Here is a 19,075-nt window from a genome sequence, read left to right as displayed (position 1 = left end):
TGAACCTCTGTACTTGACCTACCCAACTGGCTTTGCTATTTGGACAAGAATCAAACAGTTATTAACAAGTTAGTGACAGATTAGTAACAGTCTGATTCAATTAAAATTAGTCATTTAAGTCAGGCACAGCATCTCATAGGAGCTCAGTGCGAGCGTCTGGGCTCCCTCAAGTTTTTCTGGGGAGGGCAAGTAGGTGACGTAAGTGACACTGTCAGAATCCACCAGGAGGCCTTTGCTGGCCCCTGGGAGAACTCAGTTATGGGAAATCCATGGACAGACCTGCCTGGTTCAGTCACCAGTGGTCTCCTAGGCACTCCCTCAGGGTGGTGGGGTGTTGGCAAAGGGACTCTTTGGAGATTGGCACTGGTACGTGTGGCCAGGCAGGCAACAGAAGGCATCTATGCTTGCTCCACCCAAGCTACACTGGTGTGTCCCAGCACACGCTGTACAATTTATGCTGTAAGCTTTTGGTTTTCCTTTTCTGGTGGGTCCCTGTCAGGGTTGTTGAGTCACCTATTTAGGATGAATTTGGGCCAGTACTTAGAGGACAGCCACAGCAAGATGGGCATGTCTGATATATACAATCACCTCTCCCTGGGGGTTCAGTGCCCGTGGGGAAGCCTTCTGCAAGAGTCACAGCTTTTGGTCCCCTCCCCCCTTTGGGATCCCAGTCTCATAGCACCAGCGATTCCAGGAAATGGAAATATGGATCACTGAGGGGAGGAGTGAGAAATGTCATGCTGGAAACCCAGGTCTTATTGAACATCCAGATGGAGTGGCCCTTCTGCAGGACTCTTTGGGTATAAAGTGAGAGCCAGTCATGGGGATGTTGGGCTCCAAAGCTGGGACCCCGGGATCACCTGCCGACAGGCCCTGGGGGTCCACGGTTCACCAAGGTCAGGGAAGTTCTGCCTCTGAGGAGACTCACTCAGGGTAACTGAGCCCCAGCTCCCTTCTCCCATCCCTTCTCCGCCTCCCAAGCCCCGCGTTCTGGCTCCTCTGCCCTGTTCCAGGGCCTCTCAGCAGAGGGAGAACCTCCGGGAGTTGATGTTCATCTTAGTGACTCCGATGAGCTTGAGTGGCGTGGAAAGACTGAAAGAGGAGGCCAGCGGGGAGTCGCAGAAGAGGTCTGACAGCTCATCCCGCTCCTCCAGCTCGTAGGTGGCGTCGTTGAGCATCCGCCTGTGGAGGTCGCAGGTCTGCTCGATCTTCAGCTTGTTGATGTCGCTGCGCAGGCGCATGAGCTGCCGGGCCAGCTGCTGATCCTGTAGGCGCATCTCGGTCTGAAAGAGAGCAGGGGGTCAGCGCCGAGCTGGGGGGGGGGGGGCTGCAGCTCCACCGACCCGCTCGCAGGAGACCGAACTAATGGTTTGCGTCATCAGTTGGTCCACTAGGAGATATTAGCATGTCCCCAGCTCCGGGAAGTGAAAAGGAACACCTAGCGAGGCGACAATACTTTGTGCTAAGCTAGAAGCCACGTCTAAATCCTTCTGGAGGAGGTGCATGTCAGTCCCGGCTTAATGGTATTCCCAGCCCAGTCTCCTTGTTTACAGATATGCGCAGATAGAGTAAGAGTATGAAGAAACTAATGGGAATGATAAATACTAAATTCAAGTCACCCCTGGGCAGGAAGGAGGGAATGTGATTGGAGAAGTTACATAGGAACTTCAACTTGTATTGGTAATGTTTCATATCCTATGTTGGGTGGTGGGTATGTTGCTATACTCTTCTTCTTTTTGAATTAAAAAAAAAATTATCCTCACCTGAGGATATGTTTACTGATTTAAAAAAAAAAAAAAATTTTTTTTTGAGAGAAAGAGAGAGAGAAAAACATTGATTGGTTGCCTCCTGTATGCACCCAACCAGGGATTGAACCCACAGCCTAGGTATGTGCCCTGACTGGGAATCAAACCCTCAACCTTTTGGTGTGTGGGATAACACTCCAACCAACCAAGCCACCTGGCCAGGGCTATAGTATTCTTTAAACATTTTAGAAATCCTGCAATATTTCTTAATAAAGTTTTAAAAGAGCCAAGCATAAATATACGCTAATATTTATTGAATGTTTTCTTATAAACCAGACACTGTTCTAAGCATTTTGGGTATGTATTAGTCAGCTCAGGTTGCCATACAAAATACCATAGACTGGGAGGCTAAAACAACAGACATTTATTTCTCACAGTTCCAGATGTCAGGAAATCCAAGATCTAGTTGCAAGCTGATTCAGTTCCGAGTGAGGACCCTCTTCCCGCCCAGCCAATTTCTCACTGTGTCTCACATGATGGAGAGAAAGTTCTCTCTTTCTCTTTTTATAAGGACACTAATCCTATCATGGGGGTCCACCCTTATGACCTCAAAACCTAATCACCTCCCAAAGGCCCCACCTCCAAATACCATCACATTGGGTTAGGGCTTCAAGGTGTAAATTTGGGGGGGACACAGACATTCAGTCCATAACAGGGTTTATTAGTATGTAACAGTCAATCTTCTACAATTCTGTCAAGTAAGTCTACCATCATCTCCACAATTTATATATGAAGAGGCAGAGGCTCAGCAAAGTAAGTCACTATGTCAAGTCACAAAGTTCATATGTGGCAGAGCTGGGATTAGGAACTCAGACTCAGGAACCCAAGCTAGTGGCAACTAAGTTCTTCTGCCTCTTCAGGTAGAGTTGGAGTGGGGGGTACGGAGTGAGTTCTGTGATCAGGGACCTAGTAGGAGGTTCATAATATTTCTAGTGCCTCAGTGTTTCCAATTAGGAAGGGATGTGATGATAACTCCTCACCTGGTCTAACATGTACAATTTCTATAACTCATCTACATGTTAACCTGGTTGGAACCACACAGCCAGTCCTGAGGTATTTGAGTATTTCACAAATCCAGGGAGTTTCGGTGAGTTGTTCAGTTTCACAGTTGTGCAGTAGCAGAGATGGAATGGGAGCTCGAGGGATCTATTGAGGGTCTTAGTGCAGAGCGTTTTCCATTAACAATACTGTCACTGAGGTCACCTGCTGCTCCCACTTGACACAAGGTCTGATTCCTTCTTACCCTTTATTCTGCCCATGCTCACAAGTAGTTATTGTTTTAGCGTGTTTGTGTCTTCTTTTTTGTGTGTCTCAGCTGTGTTGTTCACCTGGTGCTTGGAGCCAAACTGATTTAGAAAAACCAACCATGAGATCCCAGAGGGACCCTCCCTGTGTTTATGTAAAAAGATCCAAATGGTCTCTTTTCCCCTGTTCAGATTTCGAATCAAGTGCATTGCAGGGTAGAAAAATAAGCAACTTCACAGGTAAGCATTTCATTTATTTTTCTCTTTCATTTTTTATGTACTTCTACAGATCTCTTCCAATTTTATAGATGAAAGAAATCAAGATAGAAAGTCTTGCTTGGGAATAGCAAAGTATTTAGTGGCAGAATCAGGGTTAAAGTTTTTAGCCTCCACTTAGTTTACTTCTCAAACCTTAGGCATAACATCCTAAATTTATTGCCAATCAGAATCTATTGCTCTAGACGAACACCCAACTAATGATGGCAGGCATGCCCTGGGGCAGCTGGTCATTTATTCACTCATTTGGAGGCCCTAGCCATGCCCAGAACTGGGCTAAGTGCTGCCTTAACCCCTTTGAAGGAAACAGTGGTCAAATTTATCTGAAAGACAAAGCTGGCTCACACTCATGGTTTTATTTGATAAGGCCTTCTGGGAGTATTACTCAAACCACTTCTCCTTTGGGGTATTTTGTAATTTGAAAATAGATCTCTGAAAAGGTAGGAACCCTATGATTTAGATTTGAACTTTGGCCTCAGGAAGTGGATCTTTAGTTTGAAAAGGCCTTTTAAAGTTGGAGACTTTCTGGTTGAGAAGGTGACTGGGAGTAGCTGTGAGACGTGGCCTGCAGTAGGTACCTGGTGGGGGCAAGGGGCCATTTTTCTATGGCCATAGATCTAGTCAAAGGTCAGAGGAACAATTTAGGGTTTAAAACTCAGAATCAGCTGGACAGAGGGGTGATGGTAAGATACATGCCCAGTGTCCTTTGATTGGACAAAGACCACCTTGGTGGAGCCACCTCATGAACCCATTCAGGATGCACTCAACTCTGCAGAAGAGAAAGAAAAGAAAGAAAATCACACTTCCAGTAGGGCTGGCGACTCTGCCCATAGTGCTTGTTTGTACCCCAACACGAGGAGTGGGGGAACCTGCAGGCCTTAGTTCTGAGAGCCGCTCATAGTGTGAGCATCCCACCCTGGGAGTCTCTCAGAATATATATCTTGTTATGACCCCTGAACATAAATCGGCTATTTCATTTGATGCTTAAAGAAACAGTGTTTGCTCCAATGCTACAAGACAAACCGGCAGTGGTAGTCCTGTTCTCCCCTACTCTGTGGGCCACACAGGGGTTTTCCAGGGTGACTTTACACCTTAAACACTAACTTGAGTCCCTGTTAAAAGGTAACCCAACTGTAACCATATAGAAAAAAGTTTCCATCACCTCTGAAGAAACCTAAGCAAAATGTGCAGGGCTCAGAGGTGCTTTTTTTCTAGAAATTTTTTCAATTGTGGTTAAATACACATAACATAAAATTTATCATCTTAACCATTTTAAAGTGTACAGTCCAGTGGCATTAAGTACATTTATATTGTTGTGCAATGATCACCATCATCTATCTTGCAAAACTGAAACTCTGTCCCCATTAAACAACCACCTCCCATTCCCCTCCTTCCAATCCCTGGCAACCACCATTCTACTCTCTGTCTCTGTGAATGTGACCACATATGAGTAAAATTTATTCACCTCATATGAGTAAAATCTACAGAATTTGTCTTTTTGTGGCTAGTTTATTTCACTTAACACAATGTCCTCACGGTTCCTACAGCTAAGGGGATTTTTATAAATTAAATATTTTCAGAAAATTTTAATGAGCGTCTGTCTTTGCAGATCCTGTGTAGAGTAACAATGGCAGTTCCTGAGGATGGTTCTGGAGAGCAGGGTCTGGGGATGGGGCAACTTCTTCCTTTTTCTTTCTTTTCTGCCAAAGAGACATCTGGGGTAGCGATGACAACCCCCCTCCCGCCTTCTGCCACATAATGTCAGTGCAGTTTCCTATATTATTTTGACGCATTTTCCCTAGAGATGGATATTTTGATCTGTTTCATGGTTGAGGAAACCAACGCAGAGAAGTTAAGGAAATGGGCATGGTGGCGCTTGGATCACACGGGGGCCCATCAGAGCCCAGAGCTGGTGACCTCTCCATGACTTCTATTGACCTGAAGGGAGGCTGGGTCCCAGGGGCAGCAGAAATGGGAAATCCATTGCTCTGGGGTTAGACTCTGGGCTCATGGTAAACCTTACTCCTCACTAGCTGTGTGACTTTGGGCATTACTAATGCTCCTTGAATTTCTGTCTCTTCTACAGAAAAGGCATCGTGCCTATTCCAAGGGCGGTGAGAAGCAAATTAGGTGGTAAGTAACATGCCAAGTAAGCTGAACAATGCCAGTCAGGTAAAGACAAGTGGTTCACAGCTTAAGCCTTTTCTCTCCAGACCAAGGTGCAGGATATGGAAACAAGCCAGGGCCTCCCAGTTTTAAGCCTTTATTAAGGAAACTGAGATGCTGGCCCCAGTCACTCAACTATAATGTGGATTTAATGCACCCCTGGCAAAGGCTCAACTGTGGGATGTGACGATTTCTAATTCCCCATCCCAGGGAGAAAGGCACTTGCTGGATTCTCAGGGGTGCGGCCCATAATCCCAGCAATCCTGTAATTAGGGTATAATACTTGGTGAAAGGGCAAGAAATGTCACTGTGTCGCTGTCAGCGCACTGTGATGACAAGGCGTGTTCCCATCAGGAGAAAGTGCACGAAGGGGGTGCGGATGACCAGTGGTCTCTTGCAATAACTGTGTTTGTGGTCTGTGCTTGGCTGTAGCCAACACAAGTTTGTTTCCTTGAGCCAGCACCTGGTGGCTCTGCCTAAGTTATTCTCCTTGTCATGGAATGGGCATGGCTGCCCCGTCCCTCCTATGGGGCCATTATGAGGCTTTGCTAATAGCTCTCTGTAACCCTTGGCATGTGTCCTATTCTGAAACTGCAGGGTTTTAACTGCAGGTTTTTTGACAAATCATGGCCCCCCTGACTCGAACACTTGATGTGAGTACCTATACCTTGTACAGAGGAAAAACATCTGGAGCCAGAGCCAGGGCATGCAGGTCTCTGTCTTGATTTAGCCACATCCTTGCATATAACCTTGGGCAAGTCAACCTCTGTGACTCCTCAGGGAACCTCAACCTTCTCCTCTATAAAATGGGAATAGCAAATACCTCCAAGCCACTCACAGAAAACTGTATGAGTACCTTTGAGACCATAAAATGCTCCCTAGGTGGAGGGTATTGCCATGTCCCCCATCTTCACATTTCTCACCTCCATCCCCATCGAAAGGTGCTCAGTGAGTTTGAACTGTCATTGGCCATCTCATTCAGCAGAAATGGAGAAGACTGGCCTCAGAGGGCTGGCTTGGACACCCCAGTCACCTGCTTGCCAAGCACAAGCAGGAGAGGGTTAAGCGGGAGAGGAGGAACTCAAGCTGCCACCACAGAGGGGCCAGTTGAGTCAGGGCTGCAGCCTCCTGCCACAGCAGGCCCTGGAATGATGAAAATTTGCCAGGTTTCCTCTCCCTTTCTCTAACAACCATAAACACCTATGAGGGGCCCTGTCTGCAGGGATCTAACACTTGTAAGAAGCTAAAAGAAAAGTATCTGCTGACGCCCAAGGATTCTCGCTACAAAGACAACCCTTCAGGAAGCTGGAATGTTTTGTTTTCAGTTTTGGCATCACATGGGCCGAGCAGATTTCTCTCTTTTCTTTGCCTTTCAGGTTGGCAAAGGGAACATTGCAGCAGGATTAAAGAGAAGATGGAAGGAAGTTTCCTTTCTCCCTTGGGCTGCTAGCTCTGGGATCAAATGCAGTCAGACATGTTTGTGATATGTTCTGAATTCAGCCAGAGGGCTCAGTCCCACAGCTGCAGGGTCCTGCTCTTTCTAGCTCATCCCCTCCTGACACAGGCCACTTACCCCTGCCCAGCCCAGGCCACTTCGCCTGGCCAGGCTGCCCTGAAGGTGGGAATGGAGGCTGCAACTTTCTGGCGAGGTGAGCAGTCTGGAAATACCAGAGTTGCACAACAGCCATGTAACCAGGTTCCAAGTCGGTCTCTCACCAAGAGCAAAGCCGGATGTCACCCTGGAGGAGCCAGGTGGCCCAAAGCCACCCCAGGCAGAGGCGGCAGCCCTGTCTGAAGCTGGGAGCGGAAGGTCAGGCCTTCCTAGCTGGAGGGTCAATGCCAACAGCTACACCTTGCTGAGCAACACCTTCTTGTATCTCCCAACTAAGGAAATTGAAAAAACCCTACTTTACTTGCAAGTCCCTGGGGCAGTCAAGAGTGACAGTCATTTCCTGCTGTGGAAGGTGAGAGTGAGAGTGGACCCCTGCGGGAGCTGTTTGGATCCTTTAATGTCTTGGAAATAAGTCAAGATCCAGGCGGTCTCTGTGTGTCTTTGAGCTGAATTTGTAGGAGGCAGGGAGTGGACAAGCCAACCTTTCCAGACCCAACATCACTTGCTTCTAAAAGGCTTGACATTGATAGCAAACACCCTGTTGATTGCAGTAACTGCTCGTGGGACCTCCTTACAATGGTCAGAGAACCACTGGGCACAAGCCCAAAGCTGAGCCCAAACTCCAGTCATATTGAGTGTTTGATTTTGTGTAGGGAAAACAGCCACACAAGTGACTGAATTACAGATTTCTCATGTTCTCTCGGCCACATCACAAGAAAAGACAAATATGCACCTGAGCTTGACAAATTGTTGGAGAGAGCCTGCCCAGGTGGAGAGAAAACTTGGTTCTGGGCTTAAAATACAACAAAAGTTATTTGAAACCACTTTCATGGGGTTAAAAAAATTGGTTAATTTTAAATGATACCTTGAATAAGTTAACAGATGATGAATTAGAAAAATAATGACATGAAGTTTAATGTTTTGACTGAGACTTAAAAATAGTAGAATGGATTTATTATTCAAATATTGAACTTTTGTTTTTAATTCAATCAAAGGATTTTACAAGTTGCCTTATTACTGTTTAATCTCCTAAAAGGGCAGAATTGCACACATTTGAGTTGACTGCCTGCCAGTCTGTGTTTGGGCTGCTTTTGGCCTCAGACATACCCTCTTCTGAATGAATTCGATTCTTGGACCTTCAGTGTGGATGCTGTGAGCAGTTCCCGGAAGCCCATTCACTGGCTGAGCCTCAAGCCAAAAGGGCGGTTATGGCAGGGACAAGCTCAGGGTGCAGGCTTGGGGATCCTTGGGGCTTCCCTCTGAGGTCCCCAGTTAGTCCTCTGCCTGCCTATCACTCCTGATTCTCAAAGTGTGGTCCCTGGACCAGCAGTGTAGCATCACTTGGTGGGAATTCAGAATCATGGACCCTATCCCAGATCTTTAGGGTCAGAATCTTTACCTTAACAAGAGGCCCTGGTGACCTGTGTGCACATCAGAGTTTGAGTTGCAGCCCCCTCTGCAGGAAGGCCACCTCTCCAGCCTCATCTCCTGCCTCTCTCCCTATAGCTCTCTACTCCAAGTGGGGAAGGCTGAGTTCAAACTCTGGCTCTGCCACTTACTAGTCATACAATTCTAGGCAGGTCGTCTGATTTCTATGAGCCTTGGTTTACTCATCTGTAAAATGGAGACAATACCACAATCACATAAGCCTATTGTAAGAATCAGAGATAATGAAGTGAGGGCTAGAACTCCCTCATCTTGTTTCTCCCTTTGTCTTCACACCCATGCATTCTGTTGACTGCTGACATCTTTGTGAATTTACATTTTTAGGAATCACACAGCAAGGTCCAATGCCCTTGAAATATCCTATGTAGTATGGCGGCTAAGAAAAGCATAGGTGATCCAACCAGATGGGCACTCTTCGAATTTCTACTCTCTCACTTATTGCTACATTCCTCTCTGGGCCTCAGTTTCCTCTTCAGTAAAATGGGGTAACGGGAAGGTGATGTGACAATCAGAAGCGGTAAGTAATGCATGTGAGGTACCTAGCTCTCGGTGAACACTCCATTAGTGACACATCTCCATCTTATTATTATTACTCACCCTGGCAGCAAGGGGGAGTAGGGGGAGGGTGGAAAATATCATGCAAACACAAAGCATTAGTAATAATGCTGATATTGCCTACACTTATTGAATACAGCTTTTGGCAGCCAAGTTGGTCCTGACAATGCTCCTCCCTCCACCTATAGAGTATTACTCGATCTGTTACCCATGGTTGTCCTTGACCTGGCTCACCGTCTTCCTCTCCACCAGCATGCTTTGTCCTGCTTGGCTTGCAATGGCTTGTCAAGAAAAACGATCATGGCCTGTAGGTCTGCGGTAATGGTTCACCACCTAGGCTGTACTTCTGAAGTACCTGGGAGCTTTAAAAACCACTGATGCCTGAGTACTCACCCCCAGGTATTCATTTGATTGGTCTGGGGTGTGGTCTAGGATCTGGGAGGTTTCGAGGTTTCCACGGTGATTTTAATACGCCCTGGGTTGAGATGCGGATGACAGCTGTAGGGAATGAGGAGCAGCTCTAGAGAACTCCCTCCTGGTTCGCACAGGGAATTCCTTCTCTGATCTCCACCCCAAAGGAAGGCTGACGGGGAATGCTCACTTAGAAAGTAAAAGCCTCTGCTCTCCAAAGCAATAAAACCTCAAATGAACTCTAAATCAACAAATTGAATCCTTGATTAATGGAAATATTTTTTGTTCCTCTTTATGAAAACAAATGAAAGCAATTCAGCCTCAGGAATTTAAAGGGCAGCTCCCAGGGGCTGTCCTGGCCACCTCAAGTCCATCTCTCCTCCCCTCTCACACCCCCTTGAGCACCCAGTGGTGATGGAGCATCTGGTGACATATCAAGAATCCACAGGTACCCTGTCTTTCATGCAAACCAACTTACAGCCCAATTACTAAAGACAGACATAGTGAAATGGTGCGTTTTAAGAAGCAGTCTCAGCATCAAAGATTAAAAACCAAAAAAAGGTTTCCAATTAATCGGATGCCTGGGTCCCTGAACACCCCCTGCCCCAGCCCAATTATTTATTTCAACTCATGGGGAATTCCAGGTCCCAATGGGGATGTATTTTTTTAGGATTATACAGAACAAACCAAACAAGCCTCTGCCTACATGGTTGACTCAGAAGTTACTAGTGGCTCTGGAAGGCAGTTGGCCCTTAATTACTGGCTCACCTGTGGTTAGAGTGGCCTGACTAGGTGGGTGTGACCTGGGCCACAGGTGATGGGGTGGAGGACAGGAGTTGAGGGCATGGGAAGTATAAGTATCAAGCCTGGCTCTGCTGAGAAGCCATCAGACCTGTGATCAGAGAATCTCCCCTGGGCTAGGGGCACACAGCGCTGGAAGCCCACCCCCATTCTCACGTGTTGAGCGATGCCACTGATGGGAGCCAGCTGTGCCCGTGGGCAGAAAAAAGATCAAACTTCTAGCCCCAGCTCTGAAACCTATGCCTGCTACTTACACTCATTTCACCTGGATGGTCTCCCAACCCTGACTTATGGGCAGATTCCTACTTCGCCTCTGAGGCCCAGCCGAAAGCCTTCATCACAGGCCTTATCAGTCAACCCGCCCTCTGTGCAGCTCTGTACATGGTTCAGTAGGAGTACTGCTGGTCTGAGCCTGAGCTACTTACAGCAGTTCCCCACAGCTCTGTGCCCCGACAACTCTGCCCTGAGCTCACCCCACTGTCCAGCACAGCACTGTGGGGAGAATGGCCACTCCACTTGCTAAATGAATGGTCACAGGAGCCAGGCAGCAGCTTGGGTGGGTGGCAAGATGAGAGGGCTTCAGAGAGGAGGAGCAGTCATACTCTAGGAGCCCCCCGAGCAGTCCAGGGACCAGAATATGAAACTCTGATGTTGGGAGTGGCACTGGAGAAGGTTGGGGACACCTTCATGGGCTCAGGTTCTCATGGGAAACATTTGCTTCATAAGTACCTGCGATTAGGGGCTTATTGATGCATGGATGTCATGTAACCACATAGCAATAAAGTCTACCTTTGATTTAGTAGGAAGATGACAGATGTGCAATTGGGAGAGGTAGAGATGGGGGCAGAAACAGAGACATAGACACAGAGATGCAGAGTGCACACACACAGAGAATGGCATCTTTTCTGAGGATCCTTGGAGGGGCAGCCACTTACCAGTTCCTTCCTGAGCCAGGCTATCGCTTCATCAATATTTTCAAAGCCTTCCAGCTTGCCAGTGGGCCGGGTCACAGCATCCTGGCTGGCACTTTCAGTAGGTGGCGGATGCTGGCTGGGCTCTCTCCGCAGGGAGGGCTCTTCCTCCCCACACTCTCCCTGCTCAGCAGCCGGCCTCGGGAAGGGCCATGCCTGCTCCTCCAGCCTAGCCTGCCATTCCAGGTAGGACGGCCTGCGGGTCTCCAGCCTCAGTTTCTCAGTCAGGGCCTTCAGGCTCCGGAGGTGGTCGTCAGGAGGTGGGGCTGCTCCTGCCAGCCCCTCTTCCCCCACCACTACTTCTTCCACTTGGATCTGGGGCACAGACATTCTAGAATCTGCTGGTGCAGTCAGACCTGGGAGGTGGTGGAGGTGATGAGGGAGTCCTGGTGGGTGGTAATGTTGGGCCTGCTCTGAAATGGTCTCACCCCGCTGGGGCTGAGGCTCCCGAGGGCATCGCTGAGGCGTGAGCAGTTCCCAGAGCCGAGAGGGACCAGGGAGGAGCCGCACAGGGTGCCCTCCAGAGCAGCTGCAGAACTTTGGGTTTAAGGTTCTTTCCGGAGTCCTGTGGGCGCCATGCTTCACATGAGGCAGGAACAGACAAGCATTAGCAGGAATCTTTGGGGCAGCTTTGCCAAGAAGATCTATCAGCCCTGGAGATGCAGGCACATCAGAGATGGGCTGGGAAGCGGCTCCCTCTGCGTGGGGAGGGGCAGGTGGCAAGAAGCTGCTGGCCGGTACAGGCCCTGCAGGAAGGATGCGAACACTGTCAGTACGGGGTGTGAGCAAGACCTGCGTGCTCCTGAGCTCCCCAGGAGGGGGCACTGAGGCTCAGAGAGGTTCAGTGACAAGGCTGCTAATTGCTACTTCAGGACTAGAAGTGAGGCGATTTTAATGTCTTAATTTGATGCAGAGAAGTTAATAATAAATCAATACTTTGTACAGTTTTCATGATTTATGAAATGATTGCACCTCTATTATCTCATAATCCTCGCTGCAAGTCTATAATTACTTGCTTTTGTGCCCATGTTACATGTGACACCTGAGTCTCTGAGAGGTTAAATGACTCACCCGAGAGCTCCCAGCAATTAGCAAGGACGGGCCAGGCGGTTTGGTTCTGAGGGCCCACGTCTCTCTGAACGGCAGCTGCTTGCGGGTCCCCAAGCAGACGCAGGCATTGGGGGGGGGCGCGGGCCCGAGAACCACTGACCCGCCCCGCCAGCCACAGCGCCTGTCCTCAGGCACCAGTTCTTCAAGGCCAGTCTTGCAGCACACTCTCAGCTTCCTCCTCCAAGGACAACACCTTACCTCACCTCTCAGAGGAGGAAGCCCGTAAACCTGCAGCCCATAAAGGAGGAGCCGATGTACTCAGCCTGATTGTCAAGGACTCATTCTAGAAAGATGGCTATCACCTGCATGCCCCTACGGCAGTGCCTCCTGGGCAAGGGCTTCAGCTCTCTCATCTGATTTGGCCTCCCCAACTCCAGGGAGAAGGTTGAGCCAAGGTGCTTGCTCCGTATGTCAGGGCACAGGGTAGAGAAGTAATTCAGAGTTAGAACTTGCCCTGGGCCCCAGACTCCACATCCCTGCACCCACAGGGCACATCAGAGCAGGAACATTTGACTATGGAGAGAAGTGTTTGGTTTTCAGGGTGTTTTAAAAATCTGTGCTGAGGGCAAGCTGTGGTAAAGAGTAAAGTGATAGGGAACAGTGTCCAAGATAAAGTTTACGTGCAAAAATGAGACGTTCGCAGCCTGGAGAGGATGCCGTCCTTGGTGTGGAAAAGGAGGGGAAGGAAGAGAGATTTTTATTGACTTGTATGTGCTTAAAAAGACCTCTGCAAGGAGGGAAACTGGAACGGAGTTGTGATTGCTTGTCTGTGGAGAGGGGACTAGGCATTGGGTGACGGTGGGCAGGCAGAGGACTAGGCACAATTGGGGGGTGGGGAGCACAATCAAAACACAGGCCACCCAGGGAGGCTGTGTGGTTTCTCTGCAACTCTGGCATGGAGATGCTCAAAGAACAGCAGAGCTTGCTGTTCCAGGCGTTTCTACAATTCCCACCTGCAATTCCTTTGACCAGAGGAAGGCCGGCTGCCCTCTCCCATGCTCTGATGCCCCTGCTTTGGGCACCTCTGAGGAATGAGGAGGAGTATTGCATCCCAATTGATGGCAGAGAAACCTTGATCTCACCTCCAGCCACACAGGTGGGAATCCCCTGAGGAATTTCCACAAACATGATTGCGCGGCCACACTCCTGGGGGTTGTAACTCAGTTAATCTGGGGTGGAACTCAGAGGTTGGAGTGGTTTTAGAGCTCCCCAGAGGGTCTGAGTGAGCCAGCGGGGCTGAGAACCACTGGTCTTGAGATAGAAACACTAGATGTGGAATCAGACTCCCTTAGCTGTAGGTGCTGTCAAGATAGCTGAGCCTTGGTTTCCTTGCTTGCGAAATGGGGCCATAATATCAGCCTCCTAGGTGTGGGGCATTGGCAGAACTAAGGTTGGCCCGTGCACTCTGTAGGCTAAGCATGCTCTGGGAAGGTGGGGTGTTCTCATGGGTGTTTTCCTGTGCAGTCTCCTGGTCACACAGGCGTCTTTAGAATCTCTCCTAATCTAAAGACCTATTAGTAGCTTTCTGGGGCCCCTCCCAGGCGCCGTCTGCCTCTTTGCTGAGGTGCCAGAATCTGTTTTGAGTGTGCCTTGGGACAGCTTTACCCTACAGGGCTTCTCACTGACATAGGAGCTCTTATTGTATCCAGCAAAGCTTTTGGGAGAGGATCTAATTGCAGACAACCACCAGGAGATGAAACTGATGGGAAGTTTCATGTCCCCCCCACCCCCATCTTCCCCAGCTGCACACCCACCGAAGAGGGCAGGGCCATCTACAGCTGGTGGGGGGCGTGCTGTTAGGGAAGTGTCTTCCTTTGGGGTGGGCGACAGTTACGACTGGATGACTTTATGGCTGCCTCTTCAGGAAGGGGGAGGCTATTTTAACTAGAGGTTTCTAAATCAATTCGTTGAAGGCCTGCAAAGACAGTGTCAGGGCGATTTGGGGGCATTAACAGAAGCACCAGTGCGCTGTGAGCCAGCTAATGAAGATCCTTTAATCTGCTGGACTTTAGGGCCTGTGTAAAAGCACCTCTGCACATCACTGCTCCTCCAGTAGCCCAGGCAACAGGAGGGATCACCCCCTTTCGCAGATGAGAAAATCAAGGCTGGGAGGGCTGAAGGGCCCTGCCCATGCCCACAGGCAGGTGGCAGGAGCTGGACTTGGGCACAGGGTCTTGAGATTCTGGTCAGCCTCCTTCTGCTCCAGAGGGTGAGAGCCTTTGGGTCAGACCCTGGGGCATGTCCCATTATGACGACTTTGTTTCTGCATTCTCTTCTCGGAAGTAGGGGTCCCCAGGACGGGCTATGTAATTTGTTGGGTTTGGTGCAAAATGAGAAAGCAAGGCACCTGGTTAAAGAGAACAAAGAGCCCTGGCAGGTGTTGCTCAGTGGTTAGAGCACCAGGCTGGGCACCCAAGGGCCACCGGTTTGATTTCGGTCATGGTCAAGAGCACATACCTGGGTTGCAGGTTGGAGCCCCAGCCACATGCGGGGCGGGGTGGGGGGGGGAACCAATCACTGTGTCTTTCTCACACTGATGTTTCTCTCTCTTTCTCTTCCTCCCCCCCCACTCTCTCTAAAAACCAATGGAGAAAATATCCTCGGGTGAAGATTAACAACAACAAAAAAGAACTATGAATTTTAAGATGGCAACAGCAGAATGTTAACCCAGTGCAGGCCCCTGGGGACTGCCTGGATCCCTCGCACATGAAGCGGGCCCTGCACGTAATACCATGAACTTCATAGTCATTGTGAGGACTAAAGTAGCAAAGAGTGAGCTCTTAACACGGTGCATGGTGTACTTTAAAAAAGTATACCTTTAAAGTCACACTTTAAAAACTATTCTTCACCTGTATAGTTTCATTAACCAATGTCACCCCAATAAATTTTAAAATATTATTCTTAAGATGAAAAGACCTATTGGTGCCACATCAGTCATATCGCCAGATGGCCCCTTCTGGCTGCACTGAGCACTCATCCCATTGGTCCTTGACCTGTTGAGTGGCTTGAGCCCATCTCTGCACCCTTCCATCCTTCCTTGAAAGCCAAATGAAATAAAGTCGGTGACCCCGCCTCCCCCAGGTTTTCGGGTCTCAATTGCATTCTCATCATGCCAGACTAGACTAGAAGGTCTGCCATAGGAAGGAGAAAAAAAGCCCAGCTGACAAAATCACCACAATATACCCCACTCCCTTCCCTCCCTGCTCACATTTTAAACACTCCTGCTCACGGCTCGGGGCCCCAGGTGACCCAGAGTTGACTGTGTTATCCACATGTCGAGAGCAAGGGCGGGGGCCGAATGTCTTGGTTCTGGCTCCAGATCTGCTACCAACAGGCAGAGTACCTGGAACCAGTCCTCTCCTCTTGACCTCAGTTGCACTGGTGCCACCCTCCCCCATCTGCCTCATAAGGATGCTGTGAGAATCAGCTGGACTCTTACATGTGAAAGCTCTCTGCAAACTGTAAAGAATTCTACCCACCTGAGGATTATTATTATCATCAAGGCATGTGTGGTGGAGTCAGGGACTCACCACTTTAGGAGGTGTGGGCACCTGCAGCCTGCAGGGACTGAGTCCTGGACTGCCTCCTATTGCTCCCAGCACTTCCAGGTGACCAGATTTGCAGAGACAGAATCTGTTTTCCTGGTCACTGAACAGTGTCCCAGGAAACGCTGCCTCTCTGGATGTCCCAGTGCCCAGGAACCCAGTGGGGTTTCTCCCCTCCCTCCAGGTAGAATGTCACCCATGCAGGCCAGGCCAGGTATAACTGAGTCGGACTCAGTCTGAGCTGGTGCAGAGGTGCCAGCCAGATGCAGGGGGCAGAGGTCAGTGCTGGATAGCTTCCTGGGCTAGAAGGGCAGTGGGGACTTTCCCTTTGTTTGGACAAACAAGGAACTTCCAGAGCACAGGCCCTGGGAGGAAGAACCCTCCAACATCTGGGCAGACAGGCTTTCTTTACACCTAGCCTAACTCCTTCCTACTCCAGGAGCACATTTTCTCTCACTCTAGGCAAGGTGGAGAGCCTGAGGAGGAGAGCCAGGCCTGGGATCTGGGGCATCTGGAAAAACAAGGTCAGACCATACTCCTACCAGGCTCAGGTGAGCCTGCCAGGCAGTTCTCCACCCACCTCCTGCAAGGGACAAGCCTGGGGACGTGTTGGTCTTTTTGCAGCAGGGTCATGCCTTTCTGCACACAGGGACTGCTTCAAGCAGCTGCCTGGCTTGCTCTGGACCACGGGCCATGGTGGCTGCCTGCTGCAGGAGTGAAGGGGCTGTGCCAGCCATGAGCTAATCCCTCTGGCTGCTGGAGCCATGTGGGTGCAGCTCAGTCGTTCGGCCAACACCTCGCCTCAGGATGACCTAATCTGTTCACTTGGACAACTTTCAAACCCACTTCCTAGATGGGCTCCGAGGGCAGGGAGTGGTCCAGAGGGCTGCTGACCCATTTTCTTTCTCTGTCTCTCTGTCTCTCTTTCACTGGTAAAGGTAATGTAAACCAATTCCCTGGGAGCACTAACTTACTCACTCAGTCCCTACTGCCCTACGTTCTCTTGAGAAACTCAAAAGCCACCCTCTCTGTGCTTAGATCTACAGGCTTGTACCCACTCCTTCCAGTCTTAGGTTCTTCACTGGAACCGTTTCATTTCTTCTCCATACTACACAACCTGTCCAACACTCCTGTCCCACTGAGTTCCATGCTCTCTCACGCCTCTTGACTTTGCACAAGGTGTTTCCTCAGCCTGCAACGCCCTTCCCTCCCATCTGCACCTCAGTTCTCAGGAATTTTCTCCTTGAGGAAGTTTTCCTTAACTTGCCCAAGCTGTGTGTGCCATGAGAGCACACTGGAGAAACAATGATGTCATCACAACAATATTAGCTAATGCTTACTCAGAGCACACCACGCCAGCCATTGTTCTGAGAGCTTTACACACACTAACACATTTAATCCCCACAACAGCCCTCTGAGGCAAGTGTTATCATTATCTCCATTGCACAGATGAGGAGGCTGAAACACAGAGAGAATGGGTAGCTAGGCCAAGGTCACAGAACTAAGTGGTGAAGCTAGGATTTGAACCCCTGCAGCCTGGCTTATTAACCAGTTGGTTTACTGGCCCTTCCAAGCCATAGCACTTCTACCAGGGACCTTCTGGATGGTGTCCTCCACCCAGACGGAGCTTCATGAGGGTGAGAACCAGGCTTTGCATTCTGGGACCTCTAGTGCTTAGCACCGTGCTGCTCTCTTGAAATGTTCATGGGCTAAATGAGCAAACAGAAAAGACCCCACCACTATCCCACCCCCTACACATACTCACTACTCACTCACTGTGGCCTGTAGTTGCTCAAGCCTGAGCCAGTCTGAACAGGCTCAGAGAAGCAGAGCACACCTGGACTTCCTGCTCTGGCTCCTCCACCACCTGTCTGTCCTCGTAAGACCTGCCTTGACCTCAGAGTCCTGGACACAGACTGTCAGGCCCTAGGAAGACAGGAGCGGCCTCACCCTGAATCAGGTGCCAGACCTAGGAGCTGGCAGACGGAGTGATTCAGCACCCCAGGTGCAGTTTGAGGCCCTCCTCCCTGTCCAGCATTGTGAGGCAGTTTCCACTCATTGTCCCTTCCCTCCTTCTGGAAAGAGCTTTTTTTTTCCTGTGAGGATCCCCTCCATGTGGCTCCCTCTCTAGCCTCAGGGTAGTCATATGATTTGAGCTGAATCAATCAGAGCCCTCCTGGGTTTCTGCACCAGAACCATCCAGGAGCCACCTATTCCCTGCTGGCTGGGGCTGCTGGCTGACCATCTTGCTCACCACAGGCAGAGGGGCTGCCTGACAGACAAAGCTGAGCAGGTGAGAGTCAGAGGCCCTCAGGTAGGCTCCATTGGAAGCCACCCCACCTGACCTTGATTACATAGCTTATATATTCTCTGTTGCTTAAGCTTTTTTGAACTGGGTTTCTGGCATTTGCAACCAACATAAGCATGGGTTGGACAAAGAATATAGAAAAACATGGTGGATAATTTGTTATTTGTTTTTTGTTTGCCATTTACTATTTTTAGGGAGCTCTCCATTTTGTACAGGAGAGCAGACAGGCTGGGCACTTGTCCTCTGAAACCAGAGGATCATGTCCTCCCTCCTCTCTGGCCACCAGGTGCCCTGGCAACCAGGTCCAAACATGTGGCCACTCAGAGGCCCAGGCCTCTGAATATGGTATGCCAGAATGGAGGGACAGGTGGGGCTCATTTGTGGCCACGTCCAGCCTCAGAGGCAGATGTGACATGTTGTGGTGGGATTAGCTAAGCCATCCCTGGGAAAGAAGTGTTGGAGGGTCTGGTATTGTGATATAATAAGAAATATATATTTGGTCTCCATTCCCAGTTCCTGAAACAGAGCTCCTAAAACCCTTTTAATCTTCTAGGTGACAAAAGCGCTAGGAATACCTCTTGTTATAATGTCTGCTTTTTGTCCCCAGCTCCATGCTGATAAAAATGAAAGGAACATCTTTTGTTACTCGTAGCAAGGCCCTTTCTATCCCACCTACGTTGGTTCACATTAATGAGCTGATGTTTGGAAAGCCCCTCAGGATGGGGCCAGTGGTCAGAGGAAATAACCAGTTGATTAGAGAGTTGGAACGTTCCAACCCACGCCTGACATCTGGCAAGGAGCTAGATGTCAAGTTAATTGCGAATG

At 49.5% G+C, this 19,075-nt stretch overlaps 1 protein-coding gene across 1 annotated transcript; it reads right to left on the bottom strand.

Annotated features, from left to right (window-relative positions):
• Positions 1–1,019: 1,019 nt before the first annotated feature.
• FAM167A (family with sequence similarity 167 member A) lies at positions 1,020–11,617 on the bottom strand. The gene is made up of 2 exons (XM_016210312.2): positions 11,252–11,617; positions 1,020–1,283 (listed from the first exon to the last, which is right to left on the bottom strand). The coding sequence occupies exons 1-2, from the start codon at positions 11,615–11,617 to the stop codon at positions 1,020–1,022; spliced, it is 630 nt and encodes a 209-aa protein (XP_016065798.1).
• Positions 11,618–19,075: the final 7,458 nt, after the last annotated feature.

Source organism: Miniopterus natalensis, chromosome 4, assembly GCF_054644295.1.
Source record: "Miniopterus natalensis isolate mMinNat1 chromosome 4, mMinNat1.hap1, whole genome shotgun sequence".
NCBI lineage: Eukaryota > Metazoa > Chordata > Mammalia > Chiroptera > Miniopteridae > Miniopterus > Miniopterus natalensis.
This window is presented reverse-complemented; position numbering and strand designations above follow the sequence as displayed.

Excerpts from the sequence above, each read along its gene's own strand:
- FAM167A (XM_016210312.2), bottom strand. The coding sequence starts at position 11,617 with ATGTCTGTGCCCCAGATCCAAGTGGAAGAAGTAGTGGTGGGGGAAGAG. Across the intron at positions 1,284-11,251 it reads CCTGGCTCAGGAAGGAACTG|ACCGAGATGCGCCTACAGGA; the intron begins GTAAGTGGCTGC and ends GCTCTCTTTCAG.